This window comes from Danio aesculapii, chromosome 4 (assembly GCF_903798145.1).
Source record: "Danio aesculapii chromosome 4, fDanAes4.1, whole genome shotgun sequence".
NCBI lineage: Eukaryota > Metazoa > Chordata > Actinopteri > Cypriniformes > Danionidae > Danio > Danio aesculapii.
In genome coordinates, this window is record NC_079438.1 from 53653503 (window position 1) to 53674017 (window position 20515).

General features: G+C 33.1%; 2 protein-coding genes and 1 long non-coding RNA gene across 3 annotated transcripts; 1 reads left to right on the forward strand and 2 right to left on the reverse strand.

Moving 5' to 3' along the window:
- Nucleotides 1-2994: 2994 nt before the first annotated feature.
- LOC130223290 (uncharacterized) lies at nucleotides 2995-16998 on the reverse strand. The gene is made up of 6 exons (XR_008836647.1): nucleotides 16562-16998; nucleotides 16331-16453; nucleotides 10777-10860; nucleotides 9969-10104; nucleotides 9183-9337; nucleotides 2995-4240 (listed from the first exon to the last, which is right to left on the reverse strand). It is a non-coding gene; the product is annotated as an uncharacterized LOC130223290 (long non-coding RNA).
- On the forward strand, nucleotides 3901-18256 carry slc5a8 (solute carrier family 5 member 8). The gene is made up of 14 exons (XM_056456073.1): nucleotides 3901-4264; nucleotides 7247-7312; nucleotides 7388-7439; nucleotides 8314-8381; nucleotides 9191-9345; nucleotides 9981-10121; nucleotides 10246-10375; nucleotides 10765-10853; nucleotides 13961-14070; nucleotides 14146-14213; nucleotides 14293-14379; nucleotides 16262-16461; nucleotides 16525-16628; nucleotides 17979-18256. The coding sequence occupies exons 1-14, from the start codon at nucleotides 3920-3922 to the stop codon at nucleotides 18254-18256; spliced, it is 1893 nt and encodes a 630-aa protein (XP_056312048.1). The 5' UTR covers nucleotides 3901-3919.
- Nucleotides 18064-20369, reverse strand: lyrm5a (LYR motif containing 5a). Its single transcript, XM_056456074.1, has 3 exons — nucleotides 20303-20369; nucleotides 19817-19882; nucleotides 18064-19628 (listed from the first exon to the last, which is right to left on the reverse strand). Exons 2-3 carry the CDS (start codon nucleotides 19859-19861, stop codon nucleotides 19416-19418), a joined length of 258 nt encoding a protein of 85 aa, XP_056312049.1. The 5' UTR covers nucleotides 19862-19882; nucleotides 20303-20369; the 3' UTR covers nucleotides 18064-19415.
- Nucleotides 20370-20515: the final 146 nt, after the last annotated feature.

Consider the following 20515-nt stretch of genomic DNA (forward strand, 5'->3'; position numbering starts at 1 on the left):
CCAGAAAAAAAATTTACAATTCACAGAGACAGAGACATCAGAAGAAACATCTCAATCTCTGAACCAAAATCCAGCTTTCGATAAGACATTCCTGATGCTCATTTAACAACCAAGGCTGGTGAAACACTGTTTTTTAGTCACCTGTTAATTTACAAATACACTTAATACACATATACACTTTATTAAACATGTACACATAGATATTACCCATATGCTATATAACTGCAGGTTAACTATGTTTGTATATAATAACTTATATTTGATTGTAATGCAACCTTACTAGTACGGGGTTGGACCCTCTTTTGCTTTCAGACTGCCTTAATCCTTCATGGCATAGATTTAATAAGGTACTGGAAAGATTTCTCAGAGATTTTGATCCATATTGACATGATATCATCATGCAGTTGCTGCAGATTTGTTGGCTGCACATCCATGATGTGAATCTCCCACTCCACCACATCCCAAAGGTGCTCTATTGGATTGAGATCTAGTGACTGTGTTGGCCATTTGAGTACAGTGAACTCATTGTCATGTTCAAGAAACCAGTCTGAGATGATTCACGCTTTATGACATGGTTATCCTGCTGGAAGTAGCCATCAGAAGATGGGTACACTGTGCTCATAAAGGGGTGGACATGGTCAGCAACAATACTCTGGTAGACTGTGGCGTTGACACGATGCTCAATTGGTACTAACAGGCCCAAAGTGTGCCAAGAAAATATCCCCCACACCATTACACCCCCACCACCAGCCTGAACTGTTGATACAAGGCAGGATGGATACATGCTTTCATATTGTTATGCCAAATTCCTGTTCTTATCTGACAGAAGTGGCACCTGGTGTGGTCTTCTGCTGCTGTAGCCCATCCGCCTCAATATTGAACATGTTGTATGTTCAGAGATGCTCTTCTGCAGACCTCGGTTGTAATGAGTGGTTATTTGAGTTATTGCTGCCTTTCTATCAGCTGTAAACAGTCTGGCCATTCTCCTCTGACCTCTGGCATCAACAAGGCATTGCGCCCACAGAACTGGATATTCTCTGTAAACCCTAGAGATGGCTGTACGTGTAAATCCCAAGAGATCAGCAGTTTCTGAAATACTCAGACTAGCCTGTCTGGCACCAACCACCATGCTACGTTCAAAGTCACTTAAATCACCTTTTGCTGCCATGTCATTGGCTGATTAGAAATGTGCGTTAATAAACAGCTGGACAGGTGTACCTAATAAAGTGGCCGGTGAGTGTATAATTGTATAGTATACTATATTCTGTATCCTGCCTCGAGCATGCATGGGTCGAACTTGTTTAGACTTGTCAGATGCATAGGCATACAATTTCCAGTTGGGCTGCATTATAATTCTTTCCTAACATTGTTTATTCATTTAAAGTCCGTCCTTTGTGTGGTATTGCTGTGCGTTAATATCTCAGTAAGTAACCATATTCCTTATCGTTGTAGATATGTTTGATAGAGTGTCATTGTATATTTCAGTTTAAATTGTCTCAGGAAAAATACTAGCGTACATGTGAAAACATGCAGAGATGCAGACGTGGTAAACAACTTGTTGGATGATTTGGACGATTCTAAGGGCCAACACTGTTTTGGGGCCCCCAGAGTTACTACTTTTGTCCGCCTGCCTGAAACTGAGTGGTATGGGTATAAATACTGTCTTCTGAAGCTACTGAGCTGAGGAACACTTCTACCCGGCTCTTAACTGTAAAAGTCGGTTTGTGATATTGTACACTTAGCAATATCGGGTAGCTGGGTTAATTCTTAATACCAGTTGGTTAAACTGTGTTAGATTCAACTCTTGGTGGATAATTAACATTATTGTTCCTTCATTCAGTTACCTCCCAGGTGTTTAATACATTGTGTTTTTAATTTGAGATTTGCTTCCAAGTGTGTCTAAAGGGTGAGTGCCTTATTTTTGTTTTCTTATCTTTTCACCTGTGTATGGTTGACAGAGGAAGCTCAGGGAAGTTACGTTGTTCATTTTCATCTTTGATTTTATATTTTTTTGCTTAGGTAAGCTATTCCTCAAAACTTAGTTAGCTGTTTTTTGTTTGTTGTTTTAGGCTAGAGTCACTCAGTTTGATATTTAGTTTCTGTTAAAGTTACTAAATAAATTATCATGTTTATTTTTTCTAAACCTTGAGCTGACTCTTCGCTCTGGGGCTGAGGATTAAAGTGTGTTTTCCACATTTATCTTTTTTTTTCATTTCGAATTCAATAATATATACCAAAAATTTCAGTCTTCTTTGTTACACCTCTGAACAAACTATTTTACTGATCTAGGTGCATAGACTAAAGCGCATGGCGCATAAGTATTAAGGGCGTGTCCGAATCCACTTTTGCTATTTTAAGGATGGAAAAATACGCTTTGTGCACTGGTGCATGGTCTAACGGGTTGTGCTAATTCTCCTAATGAGTTATGAGTTTGTTTTGAGCATAATGTGCATTAAACCAATCAGAATCTCATCTCTCATTCCCTTTAAAGAGTCCGTTGCGTCGCGCCATGGTGCATTTGCTATTTACATGACGGACTTTGTAAAAACTGAATGGAAAAACTGAACGCAAGTGAGAAAACAGTTAAACAGACCATCTGCAGTGCGAGGATAAAGATCAAGCCTCCTCCATTCAGCCTCTTTACTTTTTTACTTTTACTCTTTTACTTTGGTAGATAAGGAAACAGTGTTGTACACACTCCACTGAAGACATTCATGAGCCTACATATTTAATTTAGTTTAAGCGCAAAGATTTGTTTCAAAACTGTTTCTAAATTCTGTTCTAATTTCCAGCGAACGAATAAATGAACAATAATAATGAAGTTTGGTCAAAAATGGAGTTATATCCAAACACACGTCCTATTCTAATGCCCCATATGGTGATCCAGACAAGTTCAAGTTTAATTTATTTACTGTATATAGCACGTTTCCAACTGCCACAAGGCTGCACAAAGTGCTTTACAGAGATAAAAAAACAAATAAACAATATGAGCATAAAAACAGTAACAGCAATAGGCACATAATAGGAAAAAACACAGAGAGTGTAACCATAAAAGGAGCAAAAAATAAATAAAATAGAGATTTTGCCTAATTAAAAGATGCTACCACAGTTGAACACACTAAACAAGATTAAGAACAGGACCGTTTTGACCCAGCACATGAGTCAACAAAGTAGCGCAAATGGATTTGCTATTTAAACAACGTGGCGCAAAATGTGAAAATTAGGGTTGAAAATAGCAACAAATAGCACCAAACACGTCTTGCGACTTGTTGCAGTGGGTGTACGATAGGGGCTTTATACTCAATAGAAGGTCATAACACTTTCAACAACCTTTAACTTTGGAAAGTTCAAATAAGTGATTTTTATTAACATATTTAATAGTTAAAAGTGATATATTGTCTGGGTTGCTGTTGTGTATTACAAAAACCTTGTAATAAACCGCCAGTATATTTTCTGTAATTTTACAGACGCATTTCTGAATATAATATTTCTAATAAATTATATTATTTCAAACGTCTCAAATGTCAATAAAAGTCACTTTGTTAAACCGCAGAGTTGAGTTTGACATCAAAAGCAGAGATCAATGCAAATCACAACCGTCTATATAAGGAAAACACACTGAAATAAATGATTGATTGGATTTTCTATTCTCTTTAAAGTAAGTGGTTGCATTTTATATGGGCTGAATTTAAACAAACAACTTAAATTTAGTATTGTTCAACTTCATTTGTTTGTTTAAATTCAGCCCACATAAATAGTTTTCAACCACTTACCTTTTAGTAAAAATGAAGTAAATCCAGTGAATCATTTTTTTCAGTGAACTGTTAACTAACAGATATTTGTTTACAGTGTATGCTGTTAATTATTCATTATTTTCCCCCTCTTCACCTGCAGGGTGTTTCCTGTAGCAGAAGTTGAGATGAGGATGAGCAGCGCAGTCTTCGGCGTGTGGGATTATGTGGTTTTCATCATGATGCTGGCCGTTTCTGCAGGAATCGGGGTTTATTATGCATTTGCAGCGAGATCTCAGAACAGCTCGGCTGATTTTCTGGTGGCCGGACGGAGTATGTCAGCCATGCCGGTGGCTTTATCTCTGACAGCCAGCTTCATGTCTGCTATCACCGTTCTGGGGACGCCGGTGGAGGTGTACAAGTACGGAGCCATCTTCATCCTCATCTGCTTCTCTTATGCTTTTATGGTGGCTTTGAGCTCTGAGATCTTCCTGCCAATCTTCTACAGACTGGGAGTAACAAGCACTTATGAGGTGACGCAGACAACTCAACTTGGATTAAAGTATTTGGGAATAAAGTATCTTGTAGTTGAACTATTAACAAAATAAAAAAACAAAACTGCATGCCTAAGACAGTAATATTAAAATAAATTGAGGTAAAGTTGGTTTTATATTCGCACAATGGTTCTGTAAGATGCTCCCTTTATTGTTTACAGTGCTACTTTGAATATTCAGTCTGAAATCACATGCAAGTATGACTTCACAGTAGAATAAATAGTGCTAATGTGTTTTTTTAACAATATTGTTAGTCATTATCTGCTAATATTTCACTATTTTGCCAAAAATACTTTTCTGAAATTAATATTATTAAGGAGAAAGTTGTAGGGCCCTATCATACACCCGATGCAATAAGGCGCAAGACATGTTTGGTGCAATTTGTTGTTATTTTCAGACCAGCACAACAGATTTTCACCATTTGCGCCATGTTGTTTAAATAGAAAATCCAGTTGCACTACTTTGTGGACTCATGAGTGTTCCGGTCTATAAAGGAGGTGTGTTAAGGCACATTGTTGGCACATTGGTATTTTGAGGAACTTAAATAGACCACGCCATTGACCAACTAAAAGCAGGTCTAAAGTTCAGCGCAGAGCACGTTAGTTATGCGCCTGTGCAGGTCCAAATGTTTGCACATTGCTTAATACACACAGGATGTACAGCAACACACAAATATCTTATAATATGAAAAAAAAAAAGAATTAAAATGTTACAAAAAAAATTTTTTTCTACATAAATAAAAAACCACTGCCTCCATGCCTTATTTTGCTTTTTCAGTTTATTCATGAGAATTAGCATTTGTATAATATTAATAGCATTTATTATTCTTATTCTTATTATATTATTATTATTATTATTATTATTATTATTTATATTGTACTATTATTATTATTATTATTTATATTGTATTATTATTATTATTATTATTATTATTTATATTATTATTATTATTATTATTATTATTATTATTTTATTTTTATTATTATTATTTATATTATTATTATTATTATTTATATTATTATTATTATTATTATTATTATTAATATTATTATTATTATTTATATTATTATTATTAGTAATATTATTATTATTAGCAGTATTATTATTATTATTATTATTATTATTATTATTATTATTTATATTGTATTATTATTATTATTATTTATATTATTATTATTATTATTTATATTGTATTATTATTATTATTATTTATATTATTATTATTATTATTTATATTGTATTATTATTATTATTATTATTTATATTATTATTATTATTATTTATATTATTATTATTATTATTATTATTATTTTATTTTAATTATTATTATTTATATTATTATTATTATTATTATTATTATTTATATTATTATTATTATTATTATTATTATTATTATTATTATTATTATTATTATTATTATTATTATTTATATTATTATTATTAGTAATATTATTATTATTAGCAGTATTATTTATTATATGCATAAAATTATTTGCTTTAATTAAAACAAATTTAGATAAGTCCACCTGTGGGGTTTTGGAGACGTCTGCATCACCATATGGGGCATAAGAACAGGACGTGTGTTTGGATATAACTCAGTTTTTTGACCACACTTGGTTATTATTGTTCATTTATTTCTTGAATATTAGGACAGAATTTAGAAATAGTTTTGAAACAAATCTTTGCGCTTAACAAACTAAATTAAATATGTAGGCTAATGGATGTCTTCCGTGGAGTGTGTACAACACCGTTTCCTTATCTACGAAAGTAAAGCAGTAAAGAGTACAAGAGAAAGTAAAGAAGCCGAATGGAGGAGGCTCGATCTTTATCCTCGCACTGCAGATGCTCTGTTTAACTGTTTTCTCACTAGTGAAGCGTTCAGTTTTTCCTCTTACAAAGTCCACCATGGGAGATGAGACAACCCTGTTAGACCATGAGCTAGGGCACAGAGTGTATTTATCTATACTTAAAATAGCAAAAGTGAATTCAGACATGCCCTTAATGCTTTTGCACCATGCGCTTAAAACGATGTGCTTAAATCATTAAAATAGAGCCTCTAATGTGTGAATGTGTGTTTACTTCAATCTAAAATCACACTAAATCCAGCAGATATTACCACTGTATCATGTATTATCAATGGGAAGTGTGCAGTTTTGGTATTACTGACAGCAAGTATTACTGTCTTAAGCACTTTCAAATACATTTTTATTTTTACAATATACATCTTTATTTTAGTTAGAGTTTTAGTATTTTTTCTTTTTTTGCTGGCTGTTTTTGTTGTTTTATTTTTTCTTGATAGTTCAAATACATTTTTATTTTTATATTTGCATTTTACTTTTAATATTTTTTATTTTTTATTGCTTTTTTGTCTGTGTTTTTCTCAATAGCTCAAATACACGTTTATTTTACATTATACATTTGTAGTTTTAGTATTTTTTATTTTGTTGTCATTTTTGTTGCTGTTTTGTGTTTGTTTTTTAGTTTTCTTAATAGTTAAAATACATTTTTATTTCTACATTTAACATTTTTATTTGAATGTAAGCTATAGTTTTAGTATTTATAGTTTTAGTTTAGTCATTTTTGCGTGCAGTTTTTTGTTTTTGTTTGTTTGTTTTATTATTTCCATAATAAATATTTTGTTTACATAATTTAACATTTTGCATTACATTTTATTTAGTTATTTTAGTAAGTCATATTAGACAAAGTTTTATTTATATTTTTTCCTTGTTTTTATAATTATTATTTTTTATTTTAGTGGTTTCAATTTTATAAATTAGATTTTAGTTAACTACAATAACGGTTGGTTACCCATGGCAATACATGCTATGATATGTAATGTGTTAATTTAGATTTACAATGTTATGGTATATGGCGGTTCATTCCGCTGTGGCAACCTCTAAAATAGAGACTACGCTGAAGGAAAATGAATGAATGAATGATTTATCATGTTTTATTTCATAGTATCTGGAGATGCGTTACAATAAACTAATTCGACTACTGGGGACAATCCTGTTTATCCTTCAGACAGTGAGTGTTTTTATTCTATTATCAGTTTTATTAAATCATACCACGAATATAACATCATTTTCCATCTCTTTTCAGGTATTATACACTGGTCTGGTAATATATGCTCCAGCTTTGGCTTTAAATCAAGGTAGAACTTGTTTGCAAGTGCACAGTTTTCAAGTTTAATTTAATCAATATTAACATTCAAATCAAGCTTATTTTTATAGCGATTTCCATAGTTATTGCTCCAAAGCAGCTTTACAAAAGGTGCATGTTATTACATCACAGTCAGGGTGCGAATTACAGGGGGGTTTGGCAGGGATTGACTCCGCTAATTAAGGCTTGATCCCCCTGTAGGATGTCAAAATAAGATGTATGGAGGGGGTAATCCCTTTGAAACTGAGAAAAAGTTCACTATGATCTGTATTTTACATAACGTTAATAATTAAAATAATAGATATGCATTTGACCACCCCTATAAGGGGTCATACCATTGTGAATGCATAATCGTGCCAATTAGTCTATGCAAGAAAAAAGTCATTCAACAGTCTGAAACCAGCAGATTTAGAGTCCCGATAGACACCGCAAAAGTTAACAAGACCTGTTTTTGTCCTACATATTGCCTTAAAGGAAAGTCCAATTAGATGCATAGTTTGTACAGTTTGACCTAAAGTAAGCAGAAATAGATAATCAGTTCAGAACACACTAAATATCCCACAAAACACTGCAAACTTTAATACATTTTATGAATAAATTAGATGTAATAAATACATGAATATGTGTTTTTACATCAATGCCAGAGGGAAATGGTCTCCCTAAAAACCTTAAAACGAACAATTTTTAAATGTGAATAATATATTTTGATCATCTAAAGATCCTTTCTGAGCAACTGAAAATCACAAAGGCTTTGTTTTCCTTTAAGTACTAAAAACCTGTTGTTGTGTATAGAGTGTTTTACCGTATTATTAGTGAAGTGTGTGAAGTAGCAAGTGTGTCTGAAGTGACTCCACTGCTCTTCTCAGTCACAGGTATTGATCTCTGGGGGGCTGTTATATCCACTGGAGTGGTCTGTACTCTCTACTGCACACTAGTAAGTTGACAAAAGTTATTTTAGTGTCCCTGATAAACCCTGTAAATAATGTTGGGTTCCACATAATTGATTTGTGTTGGGACAACATGAAGGAATTAAGTTAACTTATTTGTTTTTAACAAATTAAAGTGGATTGGACATAAAACAATTAAGTTGTCCACCCCAAAAATAAAAATTGTGTTATTTCATTTATAAATAAGTAGTTTGAACAAAGAGAACTATCGTTTTTTTGGGTAATATTGTTTTTTCTAAATGTTTTGAATGTTTATATATATATATATATATATATATATATATATATATATATATATATATATATATATATATATATATATATATATATATATATATATATACATTTGAATAGTTTTTTTATTGATATTTATTTTTAGAATTTTTTATTTTAAAATTGTTCACATTTTTCATTTGAACTATGACGTATTTTATTATAGTTGTTATTGTTAATATTATAAATAATTAATTGTTATCAATACTTTTGGTCATAAAACATATTTCTACTAGTACCACTGATAAAATAAAATAATAATAATAATAATTATTATTATTATTATTATTATTTTATTGGTATTATTGATATTATTATAGTTATTGGTATTATTACTAATAATTAACTAATAATTAATTACTAATAATTAATTATTGTTATTATTACTAATAATAATTTTTCAATTACTAAAAAATATTACATAAATAATTAATAATATAATTAATAGATAAATATATAATTAGATAATGAATGTATAACTACATTAACGTAATATTATTATATATTACCTTTACCCTGTCAGGGTGGCCTGAAGGCAGTGGTGTGGACGGATGTGTTTCAGGTTGGCATCATGTTAGCGGGTCTCTTGGCTGTGATCGTTCAATCACTGCTGCTGCAGGGTGGGATCTCGAGGATCATCAGTGACTCCACCTACGGGGGTCGGATCAACCTATGGGAGTGAGTGTATGATAATCAACATCAACATCATTTTAATGTAGTGTAAATTTACTAATGTTGATCCTGGATCATCATCATCAATTAATACAGTGTAAATTTACTAATGTTGATCCTGAATCATCATCATCATCATCATCATCATTTAATACAGTGTAAATTCACTAATGTTGATCCTGAATCATCATCATCATCATCATCATCATCATCATTTAATACAGTGTAAATTCACTAATATTGATCCTGTCATACAGTATGATATGCAGTGAAATGCTTGCACAACCGCTCGTGACCTTAAAATTAACAACAACAATAAGATTGAAATATAATTAAACAAAAATAAAAGCAAATATAAACTATTTACAGACTTTCGATATAGAATAGAGGTTGTAGAAAAAAATATGTACTGTACAAACAGAAATGTTTCTAATTAGGCTCTTGGATGATTTCCTTTCCTAATCTGTGAAACACAAAAGAAGATAGTTTGAAGAATGTTGCTTTTGCTTCCTATTGACTTCCATCCCCTGGAAATTCAATGGGAAATGCAACTGTTTTGGTTAATAACAGTCTTCAAAACCTCCTTTTGGCTGGAGTATCTCTTCACACAGATGTACAAAATCACACACCTTCTCTTTCAGCTTCGACCCAAACCCTCTGAGGCGACACACTTTCTGGAGCATCACAGTTGGTGGGACATTTTACTGGACCAGCTTCTACGGCATCAACCATGCTCAGGTGCAGAGATACATATCATGCAAGTCCCTGTTCCATGCCAAAATGTGAGCGACACACACACACACACACACACACACACACACACACACACACACACGAACAAAAACACAAATTCAGGCATGCAATATAAAACTGAACAGTTTGTCTGTGTGTTTTGTCTCTATTCAGGGCATTATTCATTAATTTAGTGACTCTGTGGGTAGTTACTCTTTGCTCAGTGCTTTGTGGCTTGTGTTTATACTCCGTTTATAAGAACTGTGACCCATGGATGGCAAAAAAAGTATCTGCTCAAGACCAGGTAATTCAACTACTTTATAATCTGTTTATAAAATATCTGAAGGGATAGTTCACACGAAAATTGTGTAATAATTTACTCTCCCGTTACTTGTTTTCAAACCTGTTGAATGCAAAAGAAGATATTTTGAAGAATGCTGGAAACCTGTAACCATTGACCTCCATAGTATTTGCTTTACTGCAATGGAAGTCAACGGTTACAGGTTTTCCGCTTTCCTCAAAATATCTTCTCTTGTGTTCAACAGAAGAAAGAAACTCAGAGGTTTCAAACCACTTGAGGGAGAGTAAAGGGTTTCATTTTTTGGATGAGCGATCGCTTTCAGCTCTTATTGACATTACTGATTAATATTGGAATATGCTGCATTAATGTCTCTCTCTATAACATGCAATAAGCTTATGCCGTACCTGGTGTTGGATATCCTGAGTGAATACCCTGGTCTGCCGGGGCTGTTTGTGGCAGCGGCATTCAGTGGCACTTTAAGGTTTGTTCTGCAAAAAGAGATACATATAAAATATTCACTTACACACATGTTAACATCAGGACTTTCTGTCTTCAGTGGTAAAGATTACATTTAGTACACTGAAAAAAAATTATTTAAAGATGATTCCTTAGATTTACTAAATGTTTTTAAGTTAAGTGATAGTAAACAATTTGTTTAAGTTGAATTTAAACAAACAAATTGAGTTGAGCATTCCTAAATTGAATTTGTTTGCTTAAATTCAACACCAATAAATTGTTTGCAACAATTTTGCAGACATCATTTTTTTCAGTGTAGAATGTCCAAGCAGCTATGTAACAAAAAAAAAGTATGCCATCTTGACATTGCTAAACTCTTCAACTAGAATTAAAGATTTTGTACCTGCTTAAAATTCTAAGTGCTTCATAAAACCCTTCCTAAATGCCAAGTATGGAGGCAAACGTATTTAATAATTACTTCATAATTTTTAAAACATAATAGTTTTAATAACAAATTTCTAATAACTCATTTATTTCAACTGTGCCATGATGTCGGTACATAATATTTTACTAGTTATTTTGCAAGAAATTAGTTATTCAGCTTAAAGTGACATTTAAAGACTTACAGTATATATATATATATATATATATATATATATATATATATATATATATATATATATATAAAATGTAAGTATATATATATATATATATATATATATATATATATATATATATATATAAGGTTTTTTTACTTGTACAAAATTTGCAGATTTGCTAAGCTCACTTAATTTGCATACATATGTCTGAAACTGCACTTCTCTAATGAATTTAATTAAAAATCAGACATTTACACTGGAAAACAAGAGAATAAAAAGAATCAGAACATAATTGTGGTAAAATGTGCATTATTAGCTCATGTTAACTACCCGGAGGCTGAATTCTTGCACCAAATATCTATTTTTGTTGTTGCTGTTGTTGAAATATATAGTAAAAAGTATAAATATGGACTGTTTTCTATTTAAATATGCAAGTATCTTTTTAAAATGTCACAAATAAGGTTGTTATTAATGTATTTGTATGCATTAACCTTTGTTTCTTCAGACTTAATATCATCAGAGCTTAAATGTGTTGTGAATTTGTAGAAGAGATAAACCAGGAGAATTTTTCGGGTATCTTCAAAGCAGAATCCTTTAATAAGAACTCGTCGTCGCGGTGTCATTCAATAGAAAAATCTTTCAACTACTGCAGCTGGCACAATTGACAATTTAGTGGGAAGTGCTTATTAGTCGAAATAGAAACTGACATTACAGGTTTAGTACAAAAACCTTGTTAGACAAAATAATTTATAATTTAGATTACTTTGGAGACATGATACTGTATTTCACACACACATAGTGTGTGAAACTGAACATCCAAAGGCAGCTGAACACAATAATTAAAGTCGAATGCAGTAATTAAAGTTATGCATGTCGTGACATAACAGTAATGACGGAAGGAAAAAAAAGAAGAAGAAAAACAATTCTTAATAACAGGGGCAGGAAAAATAAATAAATAAATAAATAAATAAAATTGCAGGACAAATTACATTTAAGACAAGAAACACCATAAAGTAGATACAAAGAGATATATAGATTATTTAACCACAGAGTAATTCTTTCAGATTTTTAAAATATGATAAAATAGGTTCCCAGTATGTACAGAACCTGTCAACCAAACCTCTTAGTGTGTATTTAATCTTTTCTAGTTTTAGAAAAGACATCACATCTTCAAACCATGGCTGTCACAGTTGGGGGTGTGGGGGATTTCCAGCATAATAAGATTCTTCTGTGGGCTAATAAAGATGTATAAGCAATAATGCCTTTCTGAGTAGCTGATAAACTTATGGTCATGGTGTCACTCGGAGTGGTGATAGAGCCATTCTAATCTCAAGGAGCAAAGTGTTCCATAACTGAGGACCCATCACGGAGAAATCACTGTGCCCTCTATATGTTTCAGTCTGGACTGAGGAACTAGTATAAGATTTTGATCACTTGATCTAAGAGATCTTACGAGAGTGTAAAAATGCAACAGCTCTGAGAGACAGGTTGGGGCTAGATTATGAAGGGATTTAAGTACCAGTAAAAGCAAATTTAATTAATTAAATTAATTCTGAATTGGATGGGCAGCCAATGGAGACCCCTTAGAAGAAGGGTAATGTGGTCATGTTTCCTACGATTACAAACTAACCTAGCAACAGCATTTTGGACCAACTGAAGGCGACAAACTTGTGATTTTGAAACGCCACAGCAAAGTGAATTGCAGTAGTCTAACCGTGACGTAATAAAAGCGTGGACTGCCATCTTTAGTGTGGTGGGATTTAAGAAATGTTTAACTATAGACAGCAAGCGGAGTTGATAAAAACTGGAGCCAATAACCAAACTATGTCTTTCTAGTTTCAATGACACCCAGATTTTGCACACGGGGATCTGAAGGCAGATAAGCAGCCCAGACCTAGGCATGGGGCCTGAACGTTATCAGTAGGGCTGAAAACAATCACATCGGTCTTATCAACATTTAATGTTTAACAATTGTGGGATAGCTAGATTTTAATCTCATCTAAGCATCTTAGTAAGTTACTAAGAGCTTGAGGGTCATTCCTCTTAATAGGTGTAAGTTAGGTATAAGTAAATCTGCCTAGAACAGGGATGGGCAAACTCGATCCTGGAGGGCCGGTGTCCCTGCATAGTTTTGCTCCAACCCTAATCAAACACACCTGCTTGTAGCTTTCTAGTGATCTTAAAGACACTAATTAGGGTGTTCAGGTGTGTTTGATTAGTGTTGGAGCAATACTTTTCAGGGACACCGGCCCTCCAGGATCGAGTTTGCCCATGCCTGGCCTAGAACTTATATTTTGCATTATTTTGGAGAAACGATGCTGTCTCTTACAGATCAAAACTTCTCCCTCAGAATGCATCTTACAATGTAAAAACATTATTTGTATATGCAAAGAAATTTGTAATCTTTCAAATGCAAAAAAAAAATAAGTATGCCATAAAATTGTTCATTATAAGTGAACTACTCCTTTAAATATGCCTTACCACATTCATATTAATTCTTAATCATAAATCACAGCATGTTTATTATCAACAGTACTGTCTCATCCAGTGTGAATGCTTTGGCTGCAGTAACTGTAACAGATGTGCTGCGACCGTACCTCAGTCTGTCAGAAAAACAGCTGTCCTGGGCTTCAAAGGCCATGAGTGAGTAAATGCATGTCTATTAATCAGTAATCAGTGACTCGATCAACTAAACTAGATGGTTTTCACCAATAACAGGTTTGTTTTACGGTGCCATGTGCATCGGAATGGCTGGCATTGCATCTATGATGGGAGGGATGCTCCAGGTGGGTTACTGGTCAATTTTATGAAATTATGAATGCAAAAGTGGCGTAATCAAAAAAATGCTATCTATTTTTTCAACAGGCCGCTTTCAGTATTTCAGGAGTGATTGGTGGACCTCTGCTAGGCCTATTTTCTCTTGCAATCCTGTTTCCATGTGCCAACTCAAAGGTTACTGTATGGTCAGATTTTAAAATTGGTCAAATGTGAAAAAGAAAAAATACAATACATAAGTAAAATTAATGTAGAACATGAATCATTTGGCGTCCTATTAAAAAAGACTATTTAAAGGGATAGTTCACCCAAAAATGAAAATTACCCCATCATCTCTCCGTCGGGAGGCTTTCTTTTTTTATTGAACACAAAGTTATTTGGAAGAAAGCTTAAAATTAGTAAACACTGACTTCCATTGTAGGAAAAACAAATTAGTCAATTGTGGAAGTCAATGGTTACAGCTTTTCTGAATAATTCTTCTTTTGTGTTCAGGAGAAAGTCAAACTATTTTTGTGAAAAGATGAGTAAATGATGACTGAATTTTCTATTTTTTTTTGTGCAGTCTACTAAAAAATAAAAATACCACAACATCAATAATATACACTTTTTTTTAACAGTAACTAAGGGTAAACAAGAACATTCAAAAACCCTCAGTCCCCCATCCCACCCCCAAGGAGGAGAATAAAAAAAAACACACACAACAACATTAGCACCTACAATTGTCAAAGCAACTGAATAAATATACATAAAATATAAACAACAAGAATTTTCAATTTTGGGTGAACTATCCCTTTAAGGATTACAGAGCAGCCCCAAAATTCTTATTAATTAAGAGTAATCTTGGAATAAGAGTCCAAACAGCTGATAATCCACAACAATGAACATTGTAAAGTGAGAAGCTGCTATACTATAAATCTGTCCATCATTAGGGAAATTTTACCCATCTAAAACTAAAACCATCTAACACCAAACCATAATAATCCATAAAAACAACTGCTTCTTTTAAATTATTTTAAAGATGTTGGTAACTAAATAGTTTTTGGTTCTGTAAATAACATGCTGTAAATATTCCTAAATATAAAAAAAAAAGGTGCCTGTACTAGCATAAAAGTTCATGTGCTCTTCATTCATTTCAGCTTAGTCCCTTTATTAATCCAGGGTCGCCACAGCGGAATGAACCGCCAACTTATCCAGCATATGTTTTACGCAGCGGATGCCCTTCCAGCTGCAACCCATCACTGGGAAACATCCATACACACTCATTCACACACATACACAACAGACAATTTTGCTTACCCAATTCACCTGTACCGCATGTTTTTGGACTTGTGGGGGAAACCGGAGCACCCGGAGGAAACCCACGCCAACACGGGGAGAACATATAAACTCCACACAGAAATGCCAATTGACCAAGCCGGGGCTCGAACCAGCGACCTTCATGCTGTAAGGCGATCGTGCTACCCACTGCACCACCGTGTCGCCAGTAGTAGTAATAATAATAATAACAACAACAACAACTACAACAAATTGTCATTCTCACCGGAGGAAACCCACGAGAACATGTAAACTCCACACAGAAACGCCAACTGACTACTGCGCCTCATGTGCCCTTCATATAGCCCTTTTTACAGTAATTTGCTGTAATCATGCTCCCTGCATTAATTTCAAAATAAAATTCTGAATACAACATATTACTGTTGATTGCACAGTTAAATCCTGTGAAAAAATACAGCAACATGCTGTGAAATTCTGGACATTTTTTACAGCGTACCATTCAGTTTTCACAATAAAATCCTTAATACAACATATTACTGTGAATTTCACGGTTAAATCCTGTAAACTGATACTAATGTAATGTACTGTGAAAAATTACAGTAACAGTGTACCAAAACCCAGCACTCAGCCTTCACTAATAAACAGCGCTTGATTCTTGTGATGATTTTATCAGCTGTTCGAACAAGTGATGTTAGATTTTCAGTTCTAATAAAAAAATCTTTAATGCAGGGTTAGCAAATGTTAATTTTAGGGTGAACTATTTCCTCAAAAGTCTCTGTTTTAGGGAGGTTTGGCAGGACTTGTGTCTGGTTTGGGGCTGTCATTGTGGGTGTGTATCGGGGCACAGATTTACCCTCCGCCAGCAGAAAACAGAAGACCGTTGACTCTGAACACACATGGCTGTAACCTCTCTATGGCACCAGATGCCACTAACTGGACTGCAAACATGGACATCTTCAGGATTAAGGAAGAAACTCTAGAAAGGTGGGTTGTGGAAATCAAGTCAAAATGCATTGAATGATACATAACAGAATCATTCATTAACAGGCCTTTCTTGGCTGATAATTGGTACTCGCTTTCATACCTGTACTTTGGCCTGTTGGGAACTGTTACAGCCATCGCAGTGGGTCTTATTGTCAGCATATTATCAGGTATGAATCTTTCTGATTTGCGGTGCATCCTGCTGTAATTGTTTGACACACTGAAAAAAAATGATTGACTGAATTTACTACATTTATTTAAATGTAAGGGGTTGCAAATAGGCCTGTCACAATAATCAATATATCAACTTATCACACAACATGAACATGACCTCAATCATTTTTGATGATGCAATATATATCGCCCATTCATAAAAAACAATTCTAGCAACATTTTAGCTGATTGTGCAACATCTCTATCTCTATTGGAGTTGTCAGTGCCAGTATGGTTAAAAAACACTGTAGTATTTACTATAATCTAAGTTTTCATGTGGGTGCCTGATGACTGAAAATAGATCTGGTAGCAGATTTCACAACCTCGGTTTCTCTGCACTTCTTTGTTAACATTTATCATTATTAATTTAGGATATGCCTTTTCCCATTCTGATTCCAATGCCAAATTATTAAAATGACTATAATCAAATGAAATATTCTTAAGAATAAAACATGATGTGCTCTTTGGAAGAGTGTACTTGCATTGTGATGCTATTATATTGTCATTCTGGCATTATTTAATGAGTGGCATTAAATGGTCTTAAATTGACAATAATATCGTTTATGGCAATATATTTTGATGCAATACATCATTCAACAAGAAATAGATATGTTACAGGCTTGGTTGCAAATTATTTATTTGGGCTGAATTTAAACAAATAAATTAAATTTAGTAACGTTCAACTTATTTTGTTTGTTTAAATTTAGCCCATGTATATTTGTTTGCAACCACTTACCTTAAAAAATAAATGTGAATCCAATTATTAATTTTTTCAGTGCATAATCAATGGTTTCTTAAAGGGACAGTGCACCCAAAAAACAAAACTCTGTCAAAATTATTATTTTTTTTGTTCTGTTGAACATAAAAGAAGATATTTTGAAGAATGCTGGAAATCTGCTACCCCTGACATGCATAATAGGAAAAAGAAATACTATGTAAGTCAATTATTACAGCCTTCCAACATGCTTCAAAATATCTACTTTTGTTTTCAACAGAACAAAGGAAACTCAAACTGGATTTGGATTTAGTGTAGAGTGAGTAAATAATGACTTTTTCATTTTTGGGTGAACTACACTGAGAAAAAACCCCCCGAATGATTGGATGTACTCAATTTTTTAAGGTAAGTGGTTGCAAACAATTTATATGGGCTGAATTTAAACAAATTAGGTTGTACATTACTAAATGGAATTTTCTTTTTTAAATTCAGCCCTCATCTATAAATAGTTTGCAACCACTTACCTTTAAAAATTGTTAGTAAATCCAATTAATAATTTTATTCAGTATATACCCTTTAACGTATCTCAAAGGTGGCCAACGGGTGAAACTGCAGCCTGGACTCACGCTATCAAAAGAGGACCTCACCTGCTACAAAGCCTACAAATTTCTCAAAGCAAAAGTGAGCATACATTTATTGCATATAAACAAATTGACAATCACCCTGTTCTTCTTACTTTTACCATTTTTGCACTTTAAGGTTTCCGGTAATGCAAGAATGGACCTGACAAGGGAACTGCAGAAGAAATCATCGCGAAAAAACAACTTCGCTTACTGTGAGGTTGAGTTACACACTCATGAACTTCCTTAAAGCAACGTAAAACTGGAAGTTTTGTTTAAAGAGATAGTACATTCAAAAATGAAAATTCTGTCATTATTTACTCACCCTCCACTGCTTCTTTCATTTTGTTGAACATAAAAGAAGATGTTTTGAATCATGTTGGAAGTTGACGGAGGAAATATGGAGGACGAAAACTGCAAAAACAATAAATAAATACGCAAATATAGAAATTAATGAGTAAATAAATCCATAAATTTCCACATAAATAAAATAATAAATACGCAAAGAAATAAATGTATATAAAAATCCACAAATTCCTGCATAAATAACAGGACAGGTTAATAATTAACTGAATTGCTCGAATTTTGGGGGAATAAGAAAATGCTAAACTTGAAGTTTATCATGTCAAACGTGTATTCATTCTTGAACGTAGTTGCGCATTTCCTCTTCCTCAGGTCAACATGCTAATGAGAGGGTGTCTGTTAATCATCAGAATGCGTTTTTTATGCCATAATTGGTTGATTTTTAGAAAAAAATTGCATTCGATTTTTTTGATTGGCTTCTGATGATTAAAAGGCAGCCTGACAGACACATGCTGAGCTGGGGAAAATACACAACTACATTCAAGATTAAATTAACAATTACAGTGGGGGGGTGGGGGGATTGGATCTTAAATAAACTTTCAGTTTAGCATTTTCTTATTCCAACATTTGTGTAATTAATTTAAATATTTACCTGTCCACATTATTAATTATTTATATATTTATTTATGCAGGAAATTATGCATTTTTATATACTATTATTTATTTATTTGCATATTTATTTATGCAGGAATATATGGATTTATTTACAAATTTATTTATATATTTGCGTTTTTATTTATTTATTGTTTTTGTAGGTTTCGTCCTCCATACTTCCATAGTGTATAAAAATAAATGTTTTCCAACATTTAAATTCAATATAAGTAACTCATGAAGATTTGGAACTACTTGTAGGTGATTATATTTCATTTTTGTGTGAACTATCCCTTTAAATATGCACATCTGTCATTTTATTACAATTAATACTTGTCTTCTTCGTTGAATCTAACAAGGTCGTCCTAGTAGTAATGATTTGATAGTGCAACACATCAAATACAAACATTCAAATACTTATAATCTGGCACATGTGACCGAGAACTCGTCGCTGATTAATGCTCCGGTTCGTAATAGCGTTTCTTCATGGCTCTGTATTTCCTGAGAAAATAAAGTGCCTCTAGTTCTTTGATTACAAAGTCTCCACGGTCGATCAGTTTTTGGATTTTCTCAGGATCTGTGACATCTTTGTTCTTCATGAAAGCCGCCTTCAGACGCTCTCTGAAGTATGCAGTTCCTTTTGGATATTCTCGACCAAGATACAACAGCTGCAGAAAAGAAATGATTGACAAACGTAGTCATTACTATCATTTTCACATCCTCTTTCATTGTGACTGTAATGCAGTGCTATGTGAAATAGAAGCGGATATATTAAACAAGCTACATGTGAAATAAAAGCTGGCATACAGTATAAATGCACACAATTCTAAAACTTTATATATGAAATTCAACTTACGTTTTTGTACAATCTGATAACCTCTCCTCTGAGTGGATTAGTCATTTTTACTTTAAAATCTTGATCCTGAAAACAGAAATTAATGAGGTTACACGGTATAAAGCATAACAAAATGATCCACGGTTTTCCAACAAATAAAACCAAGAAATGTGGCTTGTAAACCATTGTAACGCACTGTAACGTTGCTTAAACAATTGTAACCACACATTTAAAACCAAGTTTTAACATGGTATTTGCAGCACAATTGTGGTTGTACAAATGGTTATGGCTACGCTAAAAACATTGTTTTTAAAATTTGCTATACTAAAACATGGTTAATTTGGGCATTACTGTTATAGCAGGTGACACAAACACTGACATTTGTCTTTATATTGCTTTAAACGTTAATAATGTGATAAATGTTGACTTACTAAGGGATTAACTTAATGTTCAGATGGATAGTGAGGTTTTCTTTGAGAAATATGATTTATGACAATGTTTACTCACCTACAAGATCATAACAGACAAGCTTGTCGGGACGTGAGAGGAAAACGCCATGTTATGGAGATTTACAAAATAAAAGTCGATAGCGCGAATGGATAAAACTAAAAGCCATGTTGTTTTTTTCAAAATCAAAGTCATGCTGTATTTCATTTATTTATTGCCCTTCGGCTAAGTCCCTTATTTATCAGCGGTCATCACAGCGGAATGAACCGCCAA